This window comes from Dendrobates tinctorius, unplaced genomic scaffold (genome assembly GCF_039654945.1).
Source record: "Dendrobates tinctorius isolate UK_male_01 unplaced genomic scaffold, ASM3965494v1 ptg000051l, whole genome shotgun sequence".
NCBI lineage: Eukaryota > Metazoa > Chordata > Amphibia > Anura > Dendrobatidae > Dendrobates > Dendrobates tinctorius.
The window spans coordinates 25,070,125-25,093,168 of record NW_027361719.1 but is presented as its reverse complement, the minus strand read 5'-3'; the positions used below and the strand labels follow the sequence as shown (position 1 = coordinate 25,093,168).

General features: G+C 45.0%; 1 protein-coding gene across 1 annotated transcript; it reads left to right on the top strand.

Moving 5' to 3' along the window:
* Positions 1-8,295: 8,295 nt before the first annotated feature.
* LOC141091340 (cathelin-related peptide SC5-like) lies at positions 8,296-22,255 on the top strand. Its single transcript, XM_073576873.1, has 4 exons — positions 8,296-8,520; positions 8,713-8,814; positions 19,172-19,243; positions 21,973-22,255. Exons 1-4 carry the CDS (start codon positions 8,320-8,322, stop codon positions 22,102-22,104), a joined length of 507 nt encoding a protein of 168 aa, XP_073432974.1. The 5' UTR covers positions 8,296-8,319; the 3' UTR covers positions 22,105-22,255.
* The last annotated feature ends 789 nt before the right edge of the window (positions 22,256-23,044 follow it).

Genomic DNA, 23,044 nt, shown 5'->3' with positions numbered 1-23,044 from the left:
GTCTCCCATAGTTGAGGTCTACCTATGATGTAAATTACAGACGCCTTTCATCTTTTTAAGTGGTGGAACTTGCACTATTGCTGACTGACTAAATACTTTTTTGCCCCACTGTATGTCTGTATGTGTTCTGTGTATACAAGTGTATACAAGTGAAAATATGTATTGTTTCAGTGTATACATGAGTCTTTATGTATATATTCTGTGTATATATAGGTGTCTGTATGTTCTCTCTGTATACATTTTTGTCTGTATGTATATGCTGTGTATACATATATTGTGTATGTGCTCTGTGTATACATGTGTCTGTATGTATATGCTCTGTATATCCATATATCTCTGTATGTATGTGCTCTGTGTATACTTGTTGAACCAAGAAAAACCACATGAACAAGAAAAAATGTTTAAATAGTTAAAGACAAATGCATAAATAAATATAAACAACCTTTCTATTGGAGACACCAAACATAGCATGTAAATAAAAAGAAAAACAAAACATAATAGACAGATAATTTAAAAAGAATATTAAAATAAGCAGGGGAAGCAGGCCATCACACATTTTTTTGTAACATGATCTAGGAGTATGACAGTAAAGGGGTATAAATAATAAATATTCCCAAATTTATAGTGTACACGGACAGATTTACCACAAAATAATTGGTGTCAAATAAAGGACAGTGCATTTATGTATAATATTATTCATGCATTAATAAGGTGCTTTCATTTGTAATGCTGGCCGTGAAAAATCTCCATATAGGTAACAAAAGGGGGAGATTCATATACTAACCAGGATTCATGCTGTGTTTGTTGACACCACTACCCCACACTCCAATGCGCGTTTCACACGTTGCTTCCCGAGGGAGGGATGCAGAAGTGCGGTTATATGAAGTTTCGCCCCCAGCAGTTCACCCCAAGCAAATTGCCCCCAGCAGTTCACCCCAGGTACATTTCACCCCCGCACATTTTGCCCCTATCAATTCGCCCCCAGGAAGATTCACCCCCGCACATTTCGCCCCAAGCATTTCGCCCCCGGATGTTTCACCTACAGCATTTTGTCCCTGGATGTGTCGCCATCTGATGTTTCGCCCCTAGCATTTTGACCCCAGATGTTTCACCCTCAGCTTATGGGGTCAACATGCAGGGAGCAAAACATCTAGGGCTGAACATACCTGGAGGTAAAATATACAGGACCCCAATTGCTGGGGATTCCTTGGCTGCCTTTTCAGCAGCTCACCCAGTGTCTCTTCTGGCTGGCCATAAAGGAGTATTATCACCCTAGAACACAACATACTTACCTGTCGCAGCTCCTTGGGTCATGGAGTGCAGTCTAGCGGTTCCCCGTGACGTCTACTCCTGCTTCCGGCTGTCTTTTCATCTTACATGGATCACTGATCCATGAACCATGATGAATGCCGCGGCAGTGAGGCCGAATGTCTTCTGGTCGCTCACTGACATGATGTCAATCCTGCCCCATTCGTCAGTCAATCCAGGGGGCAGGATGCCTCTCATGTCACCAAGACACTGCTGCGCATGCACAGTGCCGCGATGAGATCAGGCAGAAGAGGATGCTGGGAAGAAGGAGAGGTCTCGTGGTGGCCTCCAGATAGAGAATGGCGATCGCAGCCCACACAGCCAGGAGAAGATCAGGCAAAGATGAGCAGAAGACCTCTAGGTAAGTACCTGGAGGGGAAGATTGGCAGCATGCTTACCGCAACATGATTGCGGAAAGCATGCTGCCTGGCATGAGAATATCCCTTTAATGCAGGTTATGTATGGAAGCAGGAGGACTATTGACTGACTACAGGGTTAATCCCATCAACCATCTCTGCAGAACTGAGATATTGGCTTTGCTGAACTAAAGTGGTGGTTAACCAGCTTCCACAGAACCTCTTTATCAGGTCTTCATAAGGGGGGTTTTGGGATTAGCCCTCACATAACACTCTGCCAGTATACGAAAGAATGGAGGAGCAGATAAAAGTGGTATTCTCACTTCAGGATCCCTTTTTATATTGATGCCCATTCCTCAGATTAGGCCAAGAATAGGGTCCAGTTGTATTCTGCATTGAACCAGCTGTTTATCAGCAGCTTTCAGCACCAACAAGGACAAGTGACTGGAAGCTGCAGCCATAGCTCTCCCTGATTTCAGTGAGATCCAGGGAAGATGTGACAGCGCCTGGTAAAGAGCTGATCCACTGTGACCTGCCTTATACAGGGGCATGTACTGCTCTGTGCAGAGAAATGCATGTTCTGGACAGGATTTGGTTGTGTGCATCCGGTCTTTCAGTAACAAACGGCCCATTGGGGACAACCATTAAAATGGTGTGGCCCTTGGTGAATATGAGTTTGACACCCCTGATCTAAGACAAGTGACCATCATTTTACTACAGGAAAGATATATATCTTTGTACCGTGTTAGCCAATAGATAGAATACCGCCATCATTTTACTATCATGTACTAGTGGTGTTACACTCAATGGCTTCGTTTTGTCTTCCATTACATATCATTCTGAATGTAGTGATGAGCAATCCCGATCTGGAAAGTTCAGGGTTCATATCGAACATTGCCTGCTCGGGTTCAGCCACACCGACCCCAAAAAGGCAATGTTCGGAATTTGCTCATCAGAAAAAAAAAATCGCTTCTCTCCCCTCTGCTGAGGTCCCAAGCTGTGTGGAGAGTCTTCTTGACCAAGGGAATCCCTAGCTAGGTATCCTGAAAGGGATTCCCTCGGGTACGATGACATGTTCACACAATGTGGATGTGCACGGAAGAGGACAGAACAGGACCCTCCACGTCTGCCGGTACCTCAGCAAAGGGGTAAGTAGCAATATATATATTTTCTTTTTACTATCTGGTCAGTGATGAGGATGTGGTGGACAGGTCCTCCACTCCTCTGAGTCTCCATACCCATTGAGTTCAATGGAGATGATAGTTTGGGGGTGCTGAACCCGAACCCAGATTTTCTTGTGTGTTTGGGACAGAACTGCCCGAACTGAACTTTGGCAGGTTCACTACTCACTATTCATATTTTGGGTCTTAGGCTGGAGTCACACACAACGAATAAAAAAAACGGTCCCATTTTAACGATACAAAATCGCACAAAGAATTCTTGTCCAGGGATCCGTCTATCATCCCATTTTCCGGCGATGAACCGATTTTATTCGCATCTAAGCATCAAATTGACATCCAATGTCAATGCCTGATGCTCTTTCCTGTTGACCTGGAGAAGTCTTGCGATTTAATCGCAAGTCACACGTGTGGTGCGTTTTCAATGCGATTTTTAATCGCATCCATAGACTTGCATTGTCGAATCCGATCCGAAAATCGGTGACAATCGCAGCATGCTGCGATTGTCTCGGTCCGAGGAACGGATCCGATAAAAAAACGCATGATGGGAGCAGCACCATAGAATAAGATTGGGACGAATGCAATGCGATTTTTTATCGCATTGCATTCGTCCGATTTTATCGCTAGTGTGACTCCAGCCTAAGATGTATTCCTGGGGAATAACAAGTTGATCAAGGGTTTGGGGCAACCGTGAATATTGCAAAGTTGCCTTGATAATCGTATTGTTCTCTTCAGTGATGCTTTTTTTTTTTGAGAAGTGCTTCAACATTAGAATGGGCTCCTGAAATGACTTCTGTGAGAATCTGTTGTGGTGTCTCCTGTGTTGTACTTGCCCTGGTAACCACCTCATTGACAAGTTGGATTGCTTCAGGTCTTGCTGCTTGTGCTACGTGGTTGTGGGGATTGGTTACTTTCACCACTTCACCAGATGCTTCATTGGTCCAAACACATCCCTTGCAAGACGACCGTTTTTCACACACCCAGATGGAATGGACATCGTCAGCCGTTCATTTGTACGAAAATGTGATTCTCGTAGACCAACTTCTTCCCGTGTTTGGATAGAACTGAATTCATACTTGTAGAAAGTGAATTGCTGTGGAAGCTGACTGATTTTTTGTGCTAGTACACCTCTCTCTTTGTAGAGATTTTAGACACTGCTATATTCTGATGTAAAGATGGAATAAGAGTTAGTCTAATGTGACTTGCAGGACACCTGACATGAAAATTGTTACATCTGCAACAAAACTAGCAAAAAATCAGGTCAGTGCTGGGTCAGGTTAAAGTTCACAAAATGTTTTGATTTTAGAGTGTTTTACATTCCCCACCTAATCAGGTCTTATTCACACTACATTTTTTGAATCCGTTTATTTTTTTCGTGTTATGTTTTAGTAACACAAAAACGTTTTAGAAACGTTTTGGAAAACATCTTGTTAAAATTGTGGGCAAAATGCTCTGACACTATAATTCAATCAGTTGTGAGGTTTACAGAAGGAAACAGTTGATTTAACATGTCTGTACAGTACTTTTGTGACATGTGGATTGATGACGGATGGGAATTCATGAACCACAAGGACAAACTAGTGAAACATCCAAACACAAAATTCTGGGGGCAAAACAGGGTACAAACATCCGGGGGCGAACTGCCAGGGGCGAACTGCTGGGGGCGAAACAGTGATGACAGATAGGAATTCATGAACTACAAGGACAAACTGGTGAAACATCCAAACACAAAATTATGGGGGCAACACAGGGTGCAAACATCCAGGGGCAAACTGCTGGGGGCGAAACATACGGGAGAGAACTGCTGGGGGGCGAAAAATCTGGGGGCGAACTGCTGGGGGCAAAATGCTGGGGCCGAAATGTGCGGGGGTGAAATGTTCCCGGGGGCGAAATCCAAATCCCCAGAAGTGCACTATACTGTATGGGGACAGAATGATCTATAAATGATCATTCTTCGTCAGCCTATACAAAGAGGCTAGTAAACAAGTGCAAAACTACTTGAGTGCTGTCGATGGGGCGCGTTTAACAGTCTGAACTTAGCTCACGTAAATGCAACCTACATGTTTGTGTTTTGTTTGGTGTAATGGAGCATTTTAGGACCCACATAAAACTTTTGGCCAGGGCCCCACTGTCTAAAATCGGTCCTGATTAACGCTCAGTTGTTTGCAATTTCACATTGCTTTTCACCACAGGAATTGAGGCATTCTCGAGATTTCATCATTTTTGGTTTCTCAGAACCTCATACATATTCTAGATGTCAAGAGCGCAGGAAGCGATGAGGAAATCACATGAAATTCTCTGGAGGCTCGAATTCAGGAAGTTACATGTGAGCTTCCCACTCTGCTTATTACAACACAGAAATAATGTTACAATGAACAACTTGGATTGACAGGCCTGATTTATTTTGTTTCTATATCTCATGTTTGTAAATCCTGAGATTCTTCTTATATTCATAAGGATTTCCTTATTCTTCAGTGTCTCCTCAACTCCAGTCTTCCGAGCCCCCCACAAATCATGTTTTAGGGGATGAGTTGTACTTTTGAATGACGTCATTGGTTTTAGCATGTCATGTACTCGAAAACGGGAAAAAAATTCCAAGTGTGGTAAATTGCAGAAAAAGTGCAATCCCACACTTTTTTGTTTGGCTTTTTTGCTAGGGTCACTAAATGCTAAAACTGACCTGCCACTATGATTCTCCAGGTCATTACGAGTTCATAGACACCAAACATGTCTAGGTTCTTTTTTATCTAAGTGGTGAAAAAAAATTCCAAAGTTTGCCAAAAAAAAAAAAAATGTTGCACCATATTCCGAGACTCGCATCGTCTCCATTCTTCGTGATCTGGGGTTGGGTGAGGGCTTATTTTTTGCATGTCGAGCTGATGTTTTTAATGATACCATTTATGTGCAGAAATGTTCTTTTGATCGCCCGTTATTGCATTTTAATGCAATGTCGTGGTGACCAAAAAAAACGTAATTCTGACGTTTTGATTCCTTTCCCGCTATGCCATTTAGCGATTGGGTTAATCCTTTCTTTTATTGATAGATCAGGCAATTCTGAACATGGTGATACCTAATATGTGTGAATTTTTTTAATTGTTTTATTTTGAATGGGGGGTGATTTAAACTTATATACAGTATATATATATATTTTTATATATATATATTATATATATATATTTTTAAAACATTTTGTTTTTTATTTTGGCATGCCTCAATAGCCTCCATGGGAGGCTAGAAGCATCTACAACTCGATCGGCTCTGCTACATATAGGCGATAAGCAAATCGCCTATATGTAGCAGAATTACAACATTGCTATGAGCACCGGGTAACGCCCATAGCAATGCCTCATCAACAACCATAGAGGTCTCTAGGAGACCTCAAGTTGTTATGGCAATGCATCGCTGACCCCCGATCATGTGACAGGGGTCGGCGATGCACGTATTTCCTGTCACGTGGCCGGAAGCTCTAGTTAAAGCCCGCTGTTAGCGTTCGACAGCAGGATTTAACTAGTTAATTGGCGCGGGTGGATCGCGTTTCCACCTGCGCCTATTGCGGGCACATGTCAGCTGTTGAAAACAGCCGACATATCCCGGCTTTGATGCGGGCTCACCGCTGGAGCCCTCATCAAAGCGGGGGATCTGACGTTGGATGTACTATCCTGTCCAATGTCAGAAAGGGGTATGAAATGTCAACCAGTGTATGAAATTTAAAGGAACAGAACTCTGGAAAAGGAGAGAGAGAGATTGGCGAATTCCATCATTTGACAGATTGTTGCAATCTGTCAAATGACGGATCCGCCGCCCATAGGCTTCCATTCTAGCCAACGGTGGACTGCAACGGATCCTTCGTAATCTGTCTTTTCAACGCCGACAAAAAAAGTTACAAAGTCCGTCTACTCCAGATGGCGGACACTGAAATTCCGATGGATCCGTCAAATAACGGATGCAACGGACGACCATCCGTCGTAGTCCGCCGCTAATGCAAGTCTGTGAGAAAAAAAACAATTCCGCCAAAAAAATCCACGGATCCATTTTTTTTTTAAAAAGAGCGGATTTCTACTGACGTCAAAAGACTGAAGTGTGGAAGAGGCCAAAAGCTGATAAATTTTAGCCTGAATATTTCCCCCAGGTCTTGAAAGTCTTGTGCCTGTAGAATACACTACATGTGCCTGTACACCACCCAAATCTCCTGCTTTTATTCAGTGATTGTCCAAAAAAATGGATCAAAGTAATGTGAGAAGTGGAGGATTGAGCCTGCTATTAGGATGCAATGGAGATGCAGAAGGGTGCCGGGGGCCAACACCTTCTTTTCAATAATGGGGGGGCAGAACTTGGGAGCCCACTAGTAAAAGTCATGACATGATAATGGGGATCAGCCCTCTTAGTCCTCTTGATGTTGTCCAATGGTAACAGTGGAGTTATTATATTAGGAACATTGACATGCGTTGTACATCCAGAGGCAGGTGCTCTGTTATTAGCAGTGCTCGGCTCAGGGTTCCTTAGTCCAACACTGTTGTTATTAAATCATGAACCAGAAGCAGTAGGAGGTCCTTTTTAAATTCTAACTATGAAGTTCCTTCTGCTCTATGAATGGACCCTCTGTTTCCGGCATCCTCTTTGGGTTAGAGACGTAAATCAATGCATTTTGTACTTTCTTGTTTGGAGAAAATAATTTTTTAAATGGAATGTCCTCCATGAATTGTTTGCATAAAGGATAATTCCCAACAATAATCTTACAGATAGAATCACAGCGATAGACATGGGCCTCCTGGCAGAATCACACGTCCTCCAACAGCCACGTATGTGACACGCTGCTGCCTCAAGTGGCTGATGTGCGAATGTGGAGGAAGGAAAAAACACAACAGAAACAAAAATTACTCAAGAAGATCGAACTAGAACCTTTAATAAATTCAGATCCAGCTTAGAACCCTTAGGCCTCTTTCACACTTCCTCTCTCTCTCTCTCTCTCTCTTTCCTCATTTTCAGGATCCGTCTAAAAACGGATCCAGTGCCATCCGTTCACATCAGTTGAGAACGGATCCGCTTGTCTGCCTTTTTGGCGGATTTTAACTGATGCAAATAACTGAAGTGTGAAAGAGGCCTTACATACTGTATATAGAGAGATTTCAGATCAGACCCCAAAATAATTCCAGATCCCAGATCAGCCCCTTTTAAATAATACAGAACCCAGACTAGACCCGGTAAATATATTAAGTCCCCAGACCCTGAAATATTATAGACTCCAAAACAATCTCCAAAATGAATTACGGAGCCCCGACTAAATTCCCAAATAAAATCAGACCCCGGAGTAGAAGACAAAATCAGCAGCTCTGTGATGAAATTTAGTAAAATTATTATTTTTGAATTACGTAATAGACAGGTTTGTAAGAGAGACTCTTGTCATCACACAGGAATATGAGGAACTAGAAATTCCTTAAAAAAAAGAGCATCCGACCAGAGAGCGGACATTACCACCGATGGTGGCCAACATGAGGAACTGGAGGCTGTCTCTGCTGCTGTTCTCTGCTGTCACGATCCACGGCTGTCTCTCTGACACTGTAGAGCCTGGGACCAAAGATGGAAGCTCTATAGGAGATATTATTGACTTCTACAACCAGAAGGAAGGGGTCACATACTTATATAAATCTCTGGACCAGATCTCCATTGCTCCTTCACAGGTATAGCACAGTTTATGAAGACTATTTAATTTATAGCTTGTTATGTAACTGAGCACTGACAATGCACTGCTGTCTGATGAGAGGAAACTAGAGGACTTATCACTGCAGCTTTATATGTGACTGGAGTAAACTTTTTTATATTTGTAATAATAACATTTATTTTGATAACTATTTTTGCTTTTCTTTCAACAGGAAGAAGAAAACCCAGTTATAAAATCCTTTATCATTAAAGAGACAATGTGCCTGAAATCTGAAAATGTGGATTTATCTCAATGTGATTTCAAGGTGGACGGAGTGAGTAATGGAAATAGTGAGAAAACACATAACTGTAACGACAGATGTTCTCTAATGGAGGAAAATAAATGTCACGTCCTGACCGCGCTCAGTGATAAAATGTGTATATAATCCATTGCGGCTCTGATTGTAACATGTTCGGCTGGATAAGGCAATGGGCAGACAGTTTTTTTGAGACAGTCAAAATCAAATTGAAAACTGCTTCAGTTAACACTCCTTATTTAAAGGGGATCTGTAACCCCATTTTAGCCCTATCAGCTGCGGCCACTGCCATCAGGGGCTTATCTACAGCATTCTGCAATGCTGTAGATAAGCCCCTGATGTAACCTGAGAGAGAAGAAAAAAGAGTTAGATTATACTCACCCCGGCGTTCGGTCCGGTCCAATGGGTGTCGCCGTCCCGTCTGGTGCCTCCCTTCTTCATATGATGCTGTCCTCCTCCTTGCTTCTCCCTTGGTTCCTGCGCACACGTACTTTATCTGCCCTGTTGAGGGCAGAGCAGAGTACTGCAGTGCGCAGGCGCCGGACCTCTCTGACCTTTCCCGTCCCTGCGCACTGCAGTACTTTACTCTGCCCTCAACAGGGCAGAGAAAGTACGCCTGCGCAGGAGCCGAGGGAGATGCAAGGAGGAGGACATCATCGTATGAAGATAGGAGGCGCCGGACCGGACCACGACACCCACCGCACCCTACCACACCCCCCCAGGTGAGTATAATCTAACGTGTTTTTCTTATCTTTCAGGTTTCATCGGGGGCTTATCTACAGCATTACAGAATGCTGTAGATAAGCCCCTGATGGCAGTGGCCGCAGCTTATAGCGTTAAAATGGGGTGACAGATTCCCTTTTTAGCTATGTTCACACATTGTGTTTTTGATGCATTTTTTTCTGCTGGCAGTAAAGAATCTGCTCACTAAAAGCAGGTTTTGATGCACTTTTGCGTAGTTCTTCAGGATCCCAAAGATGTGAAACTATCCATTTTTGGAAATAGAGTAATTTGATCAAACTATTTGGTCGAAAAATATGTTTATATTTGATAAAATAGTGACTATTCTGAGCAAAAAAGCTCTTAAGAGTTCTTGAAAAAATACATAATTACAAATGTAGCAGCGGGGGGAGGTGAATTGGTCGGGAATAGTTTACCTATGACATTGGCAGAGCAGTGAGTTTGTAGGACACGGTTTACATTCTCACTTTGGAAGTCCTTTGAGTTGATCAGGTGCTGTTCAATTTCACACCTTGGTCAGCCAATGTTTACTTTGCCTGAATCAACAATTTGATTAAACTGTACTAATCCTAAATGCGATTCTCAGGTGAGAACACCAAGTTTTTATAGTTTAAATTTAGGAAAATTACAAAAATAAATGGGTTTTACTTACTTCTGTACCTTCTTTTTTCACTAAAAACGTAGCAAAACATTATACTTGCTTTTCTTGCTGCGTTTTTGCATTTACTCATTGCTTTCCATGGGTGGAAAAACGCCGCAAAAATGCTGAAAGAAGTGACATGTTGCAGTTTTAAAAATGCAGCAGTTTTCCAATTCAGTCAGGAAAAAAAATCAATGTGTGTGCATGAGGTTTCAAAATCTCATAGCTTTTGCTGGTACTGTAAAACGCAGGATTTAATTTGCACAAATTTGCACAAAAAATGCAGCAAAAAAGCCCACAGCAAAAACTCAATGTGCAAACATAGCCTTATGGAGCTGTTGGAAGAGATTTTTCTCTCTCTGAAGAGTTTTTACAGCTTACTGATTGAACAGTGCTTAGTTTGAAGCATTTTCCATCAGTGAAATGATCTGCATGTTCTTTTTTTTCCGAGCAGACTTTTTTTTCAAAATGTGAAGGGAAAAACATTCCAACAACATATGAACAGCAAAGTGGTATGACAATCGAAATGAACAGAAAGAGTTTTTCAAGTGTTTTTTAGGCAATTTTTTTCAGGAGTTTTTTTTGAAGCAGACACACTAGAAAAACCTTTGTGTGCACATATCCTAAGGCCATATTTACACATTGTATTTTTGTTTTCTTTTGCTGTGATTTTTCAAATTGCAGTAAAATCACAATGATTTTGTGTGATTGGAAAGCCAAAAATGAATTAGGAATGCAGTGTGTGAAAATGCTAAGGGGTCAGACAGATCTCCCAGTGGACAGTATAGAAAAATAGTGAATAAGGCCAGCACTCCTATGGAATATAATAAATGTACAGGTGCACATATGACACATACGCAAACACTATGTGACAGCACCATGCACTTAACGAATACAGAAATTCCACTATTGTCACTAGAGTTGAGCGAAACGGGTCGAAAAATTTCAAAAGTCGCCGACTTTTGGCAAAGTCGGGTTTCATGAAACGAAACCCGACCCTAGGATGAGGTCTGCCACGAGGTCGGCGACTTACGCGCCAAAGTCGCGTTTCAAAAGTTTGTTTTGCGCTCTTTTTCAGCCAATAAGGATCCACGGACACTGTGGGCAACGTGATGACATAGGCACGGGTCACCACCATCTTTCAGAAGGGCATGCAAGTGATTGGCTTGCTTTGGTGGGCGTCACAGGGGGTATAAAAGGGCGTGCACGCCGACCGCCATCTTACTTCTGCCGATCTTAGCATAGGGAGAGGTTGCTGCTGATTCTGTAGGGAGAGCGTTAGGCAGGGAAGAAGAAAAAAAAACTGCTTCTGCTGCTAGCGATTTTGCCTGTACAACACACCAGTCACTGTGTGTGCAGTGCAAGGGGAGACTATATTGTGGTGTATCAGTGGTGGTGGTTGTTGGGCTGCCTTCTAAAGCTTCCTGACAGCTGCATTGCTGTTTACCCACTGCTCTGCAAACTGCTTTTTTAAAAGCAATCCCAATTTTTTTTTTTGTCCTGCTGAGGTACTGAGCATGCATTTTTTCACACCATACAGCGGTGTACGCTCCTCACACAGTACCGTGTAATGGCTGTTATCACAGCCACAGTGAAGCTATCAGTGTGTCACTCTGTGAGAATAAGTCGAGGACATGTTCCGTTCTTACAGACCTGCACTCTAGGGAGATTCCTATTCTGCCCAATTCTACATACACCTTGTAGTTTGTGATACACTAGCCAATTTCTGCCTGTGACATAGCGCTGTGATATTCAGCGGGCCTCACACAATCCAAAAGTGTCCAGTGTCCACAAGTGTCTGCAGAAATTCAAAATCTCCCTTATCCTCTAGTCACTTTGGTCACAGCTGTGCCATCGAGCCTGTGACATAGCGCTCAGATATTCAGTGGGCCTCACACAATCCAAAAGTGTCCACAAGTGTCTGCAGAAATTCAAAATCTCCCTTATCCTCTAGTCACTTTGGTCACAGCTGTGCCATCGAGCCTGTGACATAGCGCTCAGATATTCAGTGGGCCTCACACAATCCAAAAGTGTCCATTGTCCACTAGTGTGAGCAGAAAATCAAAATCTCCCTTATCCTCTAGTCACTTTGGTCACAGCTGTGCCATCGAGCCTGTGACATAGCGCTCAGATATTCAGTGGGCCTCACACAATCCAAAAGTGTCCATTGTCCACTAGTGTGAGCAGAAAATCAAAATCTCCCTTATCCTCTAGTCACTTTGGTCACAGCTGTGCCATCGAGCCTGTGACATAGCGCTCAGATATTCAGTGGGCCTCACACAATCCAAAAGTGTCCATTGTCCACTAGTGTGAGCAGAAAATCAAAATCTCCCTTATCCTATAGTCACTTTGGTCACAGCTGTGCCATCGAGCCTGTGACATAGCGCTCAGATATTCAGTGGGCCTCACACAATCCAAAAGTGTCCAGTGTCCACAAGTGTCTGCAGAAATTCAAAATCTCCCTTATCCTCTAGTCACTTTGGTCACTGCTGTGCCATCGAGCCTGTGACATAGCGCTCAGATATTCAGTGGGCCTCACACAATCAAAAAGTGTCCATTGTCCACTAGTGTGAGCAGAAATTCAAAATCTCCCTTATCCTCTAGTCACTTTGGTCACAGCTGTGCCATCGAGCCTGTGACATAGCGCTCAGATATTCAGTGGGCCTCACACAATCCAAAAGTGTCCAGTGTCCACAAGTGTCTGCAGAAATTCAAAATCTCCCTTATCCTCTAGTCACTTTTGTCACAGCTGTGCCATCGAGCCTGTGACATAGCGCTCAGATATTCAGTGGGCCTCACACAATCCAAAAGTGTCCAGTGTCCACAAGTGTTTGCAGAAAATCAAAATCTCCCTTATCCTCTAGTCACTTTGGTCACAGCTGTGCCATCAAGCCTGTGACATAGCGCTCAGATATTCAGTGGGCCTCACACAATCCAAAAGTGTCCAGTGTCCACTAGTGTGTGCAGAAATTCAAAATCTCCCTTATCCTCTAGTCACTTTGGTCACAGCTGTGCCATCGAGCCTGTGACATAGCGCTCAGATATTCAGTGGGACTCACACAATCCAAAAGTGTCCAGTGTCCACTAGTGTGTGCAGAAATTCAAAATCTCCCCTGTCCTATAGACACCTTGTACCTTGTTTTACATTACTATACAGTTTGTTGGATTTTGTCTACATTTCTACCAAAAATGAGGAAGGCTGGTGGAAGAGGCCATGGAATTGGGCGGGGGTTGGCAGCTGGTAATGATGGTGTTGGTGGTGGATGTGATGGTAGTGGCAAGAGCAAAATGGGACCGAATGCAGGAGGTGTTGAGCCTGCGTCATCGTCTGGCTCCATAAGGCTTCGAAGGCTTAGTTTTCTAGGAGTTGGCAAACCGCTTTTAAAGCCAGAGCATCAGGAAAAAGTTTTGTCTTACATTGCTGACTCAGCCTCCAGCTCTATCGCCTCCTCTTCTGAAGTTGTAAAAAGTAAAAGCACTGAGTCGTCATTGGAGGCTCATGTTCATGAACCACACCTTTCCTTGTGTCCTTCACCCCAACCAAGATTGAAGGATGACGCAGGCCATACTACTGATTACTCCATGGAGCTGTTTTCACATACCATGCCTGGATTATCAAGTGAAATGGTGAATTACCCAGGCCAAGATGAATCTGACATGGAGTGCACTGATGCACAGCCGCTGATGGATGATTCTGCTGGTACATTCACTCAGAGCACTACATTGTCCTCGCAGTGTACAGAGACAGATTCTGACCCTGATGAGACTCAGGTGCCCCTTCCCGCACACTATACCACCATACACGGTGACACAGAGGAAGGTGCACATGACATAGAAGAGGAGGTGATGGATGACCCAGTTGTTGACCCTGATTGGCATCCATTGGGGGAAGAGGGTGCTGCTTCCAATAGCTCAGATGAGGAGCATCCACAGCAGACATCGACATCGCAACAGCTGTTATCTGGCAGGCCCGGAGCACTCCAAAGACAGGTTCCAAACATCAAAAGAGTTGCTGGACAGCTTGTCCAGAGGGTCAAAAGATCACAGCGTGCTAGGCTGCAAAATGTCTGCCAAAGTAGGAAGAGTGCAGTGTGGCACTTTTTTGAACAAAATCCTCATGATCAGGCCAAGGTTATCTGTAAGAAGTACGCAAAGACCCTTAGCCGAGGGAAAAATCTGAAAAATTTGAATACCAGTTGCATGCTTAGACATTTAACCAGCATGCACTTGCAAGCGTGGACACAACACCAAACCTCAAGTGCCACATGTGCAACTGATCACAACGAAGGTAGTCAGCAACGCTACATTGTTTCCCCCACTGTAAGCCCACCGGTTAGCACAGCAGCAAATGTTGAGGTGTCGTTGCAAGGCCACAGCAGTCAGGGAATCCCACTGTTATATCAACGAAAGACTGATTCTAGGCCATCAGAAAGAACAACAACTCCATCACCATCATCAACCCTCTCTCAGTCCGCCCTGTCCACCGCTACTTCCACCATATGCAGCTCTCAAGTCCAGCTCACCCTCCCAGACACTATGAGTAGGTCAAGAAAGTACTCAGTCTCTCATCCGCGTACACTGGGTTTGAACGCCCACATTGCCAAACTAATCTCGTTTGAGATGATGCCCTTTCGGTTGGTGGAAAGCACAGCTTTCCGCGAACTCATGGCCTATGCAGTACCACGCTATGACCTAACCAGTCGCCACTTCTTCTCTCGCAAAGCCATCCCAGCCCTCCACCATCATGTGAAAGACCGCATTGTCCATGCACTCAAGCAGTCAGTGAGCGGAAAGGTGCACCTCACAACTGATGCATGGTCCAGTCGGCATGGCCAGGGCCGTTACGTATCCATCAGTGCGCACTGGGTTAATGTGGTGGATGCAGGGTCCACAGGGGACAGCGGTGGTGGGACAGTGCTGCCTAGCCCACGGTATAGGAAACAGTTGGCTGTAGGCGTTCGACCCACCTCCTCCTCCAGAAGCGAAAGCTCGTCCACAGAGCGCAGTCGTACGAGCACTCCATCTGCAGCTGCCACTGTTGCACACGATGCAAACTTTGACGCACCTTAAGGAGCAGGCGTCTGCAGCCAATGTTGATGAGGAGGAAGAGGAGGAGGGAATCCTTGATGACATTCAGCCATTGTCTGCTCAGGGACCTCTCCTGGACGAGGTGGAGGAAGAAGAGGAGGAGGAGGAGGAGGATGATGGGGATGATTACTTAGGGGAGGAGGATGCATCTCGTGGGGCAAGTGAAAATGTTGGCATGGCAAGTTCTGGTACAGGGTTTGTGCGTGACTGGAGGGATGTGGATTTGCCAGAAAGTGCTCCTATAACCAGCACTCACAGTGTATCATTGACACCGGGAACATTGGCCCACATGTCAGATTATGCCTTGCAGATCCTAAAAAGGGACCCCCACATTGCCAAAATGATGAACGAAGATGACTACTGGTTGGCCAGCATCCTGGATCCACGCTATAAAGGCAAATTACAAAACATCATGCCACAGGAGAACCTTGACCTAATATTGGCTAATAAACAAGCAACTCTGGTAAATCGGTTGCTTGAGGCATTCCCAGCACACAGCAGCGGTGATGGTTCTCACACGAGCCGTACGGGCCGGGGTCAGCTTGGCAGAGGTGTTCGTGGTGCACACAGCAGAAGTGGCGTTGGAGACAGGGGTTTCATGACAATGTTGTGGACTGATTTTTCAAGTACCGCTCACACAACTGGTAATACTGCATCGATGGAAAGTGACAGGAGACAGCAGTTGTCAACTATGGTTACAAACTACTTTTCCTCCCATATCGATGTTCTCCCACACAGGTCATTCCCCTTTGACTATTGGGCCGCTAAGCTGGACACCTGGCCTGAATTGGCACAATATGCCTTACAGGAGCTCGCTTGCCCAGCTGCAAGTGTGCTATCGGAAAGAGTCTTCAGTGCAGCTGGATCAATCCTGACAGAAAAAAGGACCCGTCTGTCAACCCAAAATGTGGATGATCTAACCTTCATTAAAATGAACCATGCATGGGTTTCCAAGGATTTTGTCCCACCTTCCCCTGATGACACATAGGGTGACAGAAAAATGGCTTGCTTTGGTCCACCTCTTCCTGGGACTTGACCTATTTCACATTTTTCATCAGCTGAATGTCCAAAATCAACATATGCCACTTTCTAAAACTCCCTAACTGTGCTGCCTCCCCCCCCATGGCCGGGGTCACCACCTAGCGCACGACACCGTGCGAGTGCCGTTGCCCTGGACAGGAGGGTAGGCCGACTCTTGGGCGCGGGCACTGGCACAGGGTCCCTCATAGTGCAATCAAGTGTCTCTGACGGTGGTGGTGCACACCCGCCGTCAGACACACCGCCGTACTATGAGGGGCCCAGTGCCAGTACCGACGCCCATGAGTGGGCCCCCCTTGCTTGGGCAGGGCCCCAGCATTTGCAATCTTTACCTCTCCCTGCTCCTCTGCTGTGTAATCTGGGCCGTCAAATCCATACTGCGCCTGACACCGTTTGAGCCTGCCTCCTGATGTATAGACATGTATTTTGAATGTGTACGCTATCCATACATGTTATCTGGGGATACGGTACCCTTTCTAACCTTTGTGCAATCACGTGCAATCCATTCTGGGCCTAACACCGTCTGAGCCTGCCTCCTGATGTATAGACATATATTTTAAATGTTTACACTATGCTATCCATACATGTTATCCGGGGATACGGTACCCTTTCTAACCTTTGTGCAATCACGTGCAATCCATACTGGGCCTAACACCGTCTGAGCCTGCCTCCTGATGTATAGACATATATTTTGAATGTGTACACTATGCTATCCATACATGTTATCTGGGGATACGGTACCCTTTCTCACCTTTGTGCAATCACGTGTAATCCATACTGGGCGTGAGAACGGCTGGCGAGCTGTTAAGCAAGCTACAGCACCTGTGGTTTGCACACGTAAGTTTTTCATTTTTTCAGGAATGACGGTTAGGCCTAATTCCGGAACTGCGGTTGACCTGCACTTACTGGGAAATCATTGTTTGCGGGTAATAATTGTAATCAGTGATCCCCATCACTAACGTTGTTCAGCGGGTTATCTGCACCTGTAAGCGACAAACGCTGGCCTTTTCAGTGTAGCGCACATGCAGCCACGGACATGTATGGCCAATAACTGGTGTGTCATGCCCTATCTCATGTGCCAGAGCCTCACGTGGCCCTCTAGTAAGCCGGACTCGGACCGCGGGGCATGACGGAGTCTCGTTCGTTAACGGAATTAAGCTTGCAATGTGTGTATCTTTTCTGTAGCTGGCATGGTTGAGGTTGCCCGTGTTGAGTCAAATTACGCCGTAGGCTCCACTCCTGGTGGTGCCCTTCTGGACATTCCTTTAAGGTTCAGCTTTGCAACCATACTGCCCACGTAAAACAAACACTTTGCCTTCATGAATGCTGTTTGGACTGTGATGAGTGGGAATAACGCCGCCCAATCAGTTAACCTGCTAGAGAGATCGTTCATTGCTCCCAAGCATGACATCACACTCCCTAGGAGGAAGGTAATGCCACTGTGGCGACCGTACTCCTGGGGGCGACACAAGTGCACTGATGCCCAGCCACTGCTCGATGAATCTGCTGGTACATTGACCCAGACCACTACATTCCCCTCGCACGCTACACGGCCTGAATCTGACCCTGATGAAACTCAGGTTACCCTTCCCATATACAGTTCCATCTTACACGGTGACAAAGAGGAAGCTGCAGATGAAAGTGCAGGTTCGGCCCACCCGCCATCAGACACACCACCGTACTATCAGGGGCCCTGTGCCAGTGCCGTCACCAACGAGTGGGCCCCCCCTGCTTGCTCATGATCACAGCACTTGCAAAGTTGAAATACTGTGCAGTGAGATGGAAGATGGGGACGACGAGGAGTCCAGACTAGTACAGGGATTCCCTAGCGAAGAGACTTATTTGATTGTTTTCAATGTTGGGACAGCAATTTTTGGGGAGCACTATACTCTGGAGAATGATAGATGGGGCCCACCATACACTGGAACATTCCAAAGGTGGACATCAGACACTGGAGCAGCATTTACAGGGCCCATTATACACTAGAGCATTAGAAATGGGGCCCATTATGTTTGGAGCATTATTTGGGCCCATAACACAGTGGAGCTTCATCCATGGGGACCAACATATACTTTAGCATTATGTGGAGCTCATCATATACTGTTTCAAACATTATATGGGGCCAATGATTCAGTATGGAGAAATAGATGGGCCTCGTCATGAGATGTAAAAAGTGAAGTATTTTTCATTGTACTATACCGCTATTTCTCTGCCGTATCGGAGCATGATGAGTTGTGGTATGTGTTAAAGGGGCGCTCTTTCGCCCAGGGCACATGAAAACCTGGAGCCAGCCCTCCCCCCCCACAACTTTAGCCAAATAACCCCCATTTTTCAGTGCGTAACTTGTATTATGAAGTTAATTAAGGTTGACAAGCTTAAGTAAGAAGAATTGATGCTTTTGGCATTCAAATGGGCACTGTAGGTGTGTTTCCTGTCCTCCTCTCACTGCCGACTTTTATTCCCCATTGACTTACATTGGGTTTCGTGTTTCGGGACGACCCCGACTTTTCCCTATAATCGGACGATCTTGCTCGACCCGACTTTTGGAAAAGTCGGGTTTCATGAAACGAAACTCGACCCTAAAAAAACAAAAGTCGCTCAACTCTAATTGCCACACACTGGACCATGCATCTATATCCGCCCATCTTTCCCGAAGCCAAGCTGGATCATATCTCTACGCAAGAATGGCTCTTTTGGAGGTCATTTGGGAAATCAAGTTGAACCACATTTTTGTGGGATTAGTTGATGCAGAACAATGTGAACAAAGTCTTGTATTGTTTTCAGGACCGAAAAGTAATATTAATTTGTAAACCTTTGGTTCTTGATTAGTATGATTGATAGATGATATTTCCTGTATCTGTTTTGCAGGATGTGAAGATTTGTTCTGTGGATCTGGGCGATGAGGGCCCTGAGGACATAATGTGTATAAGTCAGACAAAGGTAACAGATAATTAAAAGTTAATAACCCTTGCCATGTTTCCCTGCATTTTTTTCAGATGGCCGCATAGCTTTAAATTCATGCACTGTGATCTACAGACAACCTAGTGGAAGACATTGTGATCTACCCTACTTTGTTGCTTCTTCTCCACTTTCCTGTTTGGCTCTTCTTCTTGTTCTCAACCATGTCTCAACCTTCTCTATACATTGTGACCTCACCTTCTGTGTCTGTTTCAGAGGTAACACATACAATAATTATTGGTTTCTGGCAGGAATGTTAGGTTTCATATATATGCAGGTCTAAGGGCAGTGGCATAACTACAAAGTTATGGGCCCCAGGGCGAACTTTCAAATGGGGCCCCCCATGCCAAAATACACGCTCTCCGTACACCCGCGGCTCCTCTCCGTCCACCTCGTACACACGTGGCTCCTCTCCGTCCACCTCGTACACACACAGCTCCTCTCCATCCACCTCGTACACGCGCGGCTCTGCTCCGCACACCTCGTACACGCGCGGCTCTGCTCCGTACACCTCGTACACATGCGGCTCTGCTCCGTACAGCTCGTACACGCTCGGCTCCGCTCCATACACCTTGTACACACTCGGTTCTGCTCCATACACCTCGTATACATGCGGCTCTGCTCTGTACACCTCACACACACGCGGCTCCATACACCTTGTACACATACGCTCTGCTCCGTACACCTTGTACACACACAGCTCTGCTCTGTACACCTTGTACACACAAAGCTCGGCGCTGTACACCTTGTACACACACAGCTCTGCTCAGTACACCTTGTACACACACAGCTCTGCTCCGTAAACCTCATACACACTCGGCTCTGCTCCGTACACCTCGTACACACAGCTCCACTCACCTCGTACACACACAGCTCCACTCTGCACACCCCATACACACATGACTCCACTCTGTACACACAGCTCCGCTCTGCACACCTCATACACACACATCTTCGCTCCATACACCGAGTACACATAGCTCTGCTACATTCACACTGTAAAGCCCTCCTGACCCTATACAGAAACTTTACCTCATCCAGCATCATGACAACCTGCACAGCAGTGTCCTGCAGACAACAGGGCTCCTGATCATGCGACCCCTGACTCCTCCTCTCCTGTGACCTCATCACAGGTCCTGTGCGCACAGAAAAGGACTTCATTGCAGGCTGCTGGGGGGCTGCGATGGGTCTATATGGGAGGGCAAGGACGGGGTGCATGGGGGGTGTGTTGGATCAGTGCGGGACGTGGGGAGGTCAAAAACGGGAATTTAGATATGCAAATATTGTCTTCAAAGATAGAAACTCCTTTTTGATATAGCAATCCTCAAAGTCAACATTGGCCCTTTAATAAGACTTGTCACATGACTTGGGAGAAGAAGCCAAACCGGAAACTCCATATGCAAACACGTGCTTCAAGATGATTGCTTCTTATCGGTGCAAAGCAGGAGAATTGATTTGGCAAGGATAAAGCTGGAGTCACACATAGCGACTTACCAGCGATCCCGACAACGATATCAACGTGTCAGGATCGCTGGTAAGTCGCTATGTGATCGCTGGTGAGCTGTCACACAGACAGCTTCAACAGCGATCAGCACAACGACGGCGTCACTGTGTTCGTTAGTTACCAGCGCGCTGATGCAGGGAGCTGGTAACTAACGTACACATCGGGCATCCAAGGGACATGCGTCCCTTAGATACCCGATGTGTTCATTAGTTACCAGCTCCCTGCATCAGCGCGCTGGTAACCAACGTACACATTGGGTAACTAAGGGACACACGTCCCTTGGATACCCGATGTGTGCGTCAGTTACCAGCAGATCGCTGGTCTCCCGCCTGTCACATGCAGCGATGCGTGCTGGCCAGCGGGAGATCAGCGACGAAAGAAATGTCCAGAGGTTTCTTCCAGCGATCAGCGATACCGGCAGGGGGGGCGGTCGCTGATCGCTGTCACACACAGCGATCTCGCTGGTGAGATCGCTGTTGTGTCACAAAACTTGTGACTCAGCAGCGATCTCGCTAGTGAGATTGCTATGTGTGAAGGGGCCTTAAGAGTGGCTCTAAGGCGTAACATTACTCTTTGTGGAGAGCGACAAGTTGATTTAGGGAAACTCATATTTCCGGAGAATGGGAGGAGACCAGACCCACTGTGAGCTCATCTTACTTGTTTCCAATGTCCATCCTCAATTACTGCAGTTTTTAACTGAGATTACCTTGAAATCAATCCTATCCAATATTGTGTGAGTCGACTCGTAATGTTACATGGATGAGATCTAGAAGCTTACACGCTTAGCACTTCTCTGGTACAAGGCTGGAGAAGGAAGATGATTCACTGTGTCTCTTATGGACGAGTGTGTCTCTGCAAGGAGAAGCTGGATCCAGGTTCTGCAGGACCTGTAACTGCACTTTATAAATTGGGAATTTTTGATACAGCACAAGTCACAGGGAATTAAGGGAGACTCATGGAGCATGTGGATGGAAGGGGTATTAAAATCTTCTATAAATGGGGACATGGGGATGGAACATGAGTAAAATCCATGGGGGATAGGAGGAATAACATGACAAGCAAAGCTCTACTATAACCAACATAATTAACTAATGAAAAGCTAAAATAATAAAAGTAACTAGTAAAAGGAAAGGAAAGACAGGTAGACTCTCATCTACTGAACATTTGTGTGTCTTATGTTCTTCATTGATATTCTGTTTCCTTCCAGGACATCCGTGTGAAGAGGTCTAGTAGAAAACCATGCAGTAAGAAGCCTTGTCGGCCGAAGCTAACGGGGGGTTATACTCTTATTGGGAGGCCGGGCAAGAACCAAAATGGAGCTCAGGTTGTCCAGGTGTGAAGACCTTGCTCTTTCATGGAAGCAATCTTGACATCACAACTTTTTATTTCAGTAATTAGGTTTTACTTCTTATTATTAGACAGATATTATACAATGTAGCAGCAAATTATTCCCAAAGGTCAAAGTTGCAAATAAACTTTGAAGCAGAAAATATTTATTGTTTTCTTTATGAAAAGTGATGATGAAAAGGTGAAGAAGAGGATAAATGATGATGGTATATATCATGGGTGATGATAAGGATGATCGTGATGATGATGGTTAGAAGGGGGAAGATGATTATAGCCATTATCAGAGAGAAAATGATGATAATAAATTTGGGAGGTGATAAGGATAATTATTATAATGGAGATTAAAGTGACATTGATGCTTATGAGGACAAGGAGGAATCATGATAGTAAAGAGAATGATGATGAAATACAGGAAAATGGGTGGTGTTATAACAGTACATGATAAAATGATGACGCTCATGAGGAGAAAGTAAAGAAAAACATATGTTTAATGGAGGATAATGTTAAGAAGGACAGTGATGCAGAGGAAAACAATAGGCAGCAGATAAGATAAAATAACTTTTTTATTTGGATTCCATTAAAAATTTGTTCAGACTGTTCAAGCTCTCATCTCTGATGCGTTCCTGGCACAAATGTTGCACTTAGTCATAGAGATCACATGGGTACACAGAACAAACGACACTGCTGAAAAAATAAAGGGAACTCTTATACAACACAATGTAACTCCAAGTCAATCACACTTCTGAAAAATCAACCTGTACAGTCCAGTTATGAAGCAAAGCTGATTGTGAATCAATTTTTCCTGCTGTTGTTCAAATGGAACCGACAACAGGTAGAAATGATAGGCAACTTGGAAGACAAACCCTATAAAATTAGTGGTTCTGCAGGTGGTGGCCAAAAATCATTTCTCTGTTCTCATCCTTTTTGGCTGT

Excerpts from the sequence above, each read along its gene's own strand:
- LOC141091340 (XM_073576873.1), top strand. The coding sequence starts at position 8,320 with ATGGTGGCCAACATGAGGAACTGGAGGCTGTCTCTGCTGCTGTTCTCT. Across the intron at positions 8,815-19,171 it reads GTGATTTCAAGGTGGACGGA|GATGTGAAGATTTGTTCTGT; the intron begins GTGAGTAATGGA and ends TCTGTTTTGCAG. Across the intron at positions 19,244-21,972 it reads TGTGTATAAGTCAGACAAAG|GACATCCGTGTGAAGAGGTC; the intron begins GTAACAGATAAT and ends GTTTCCTTCCAG.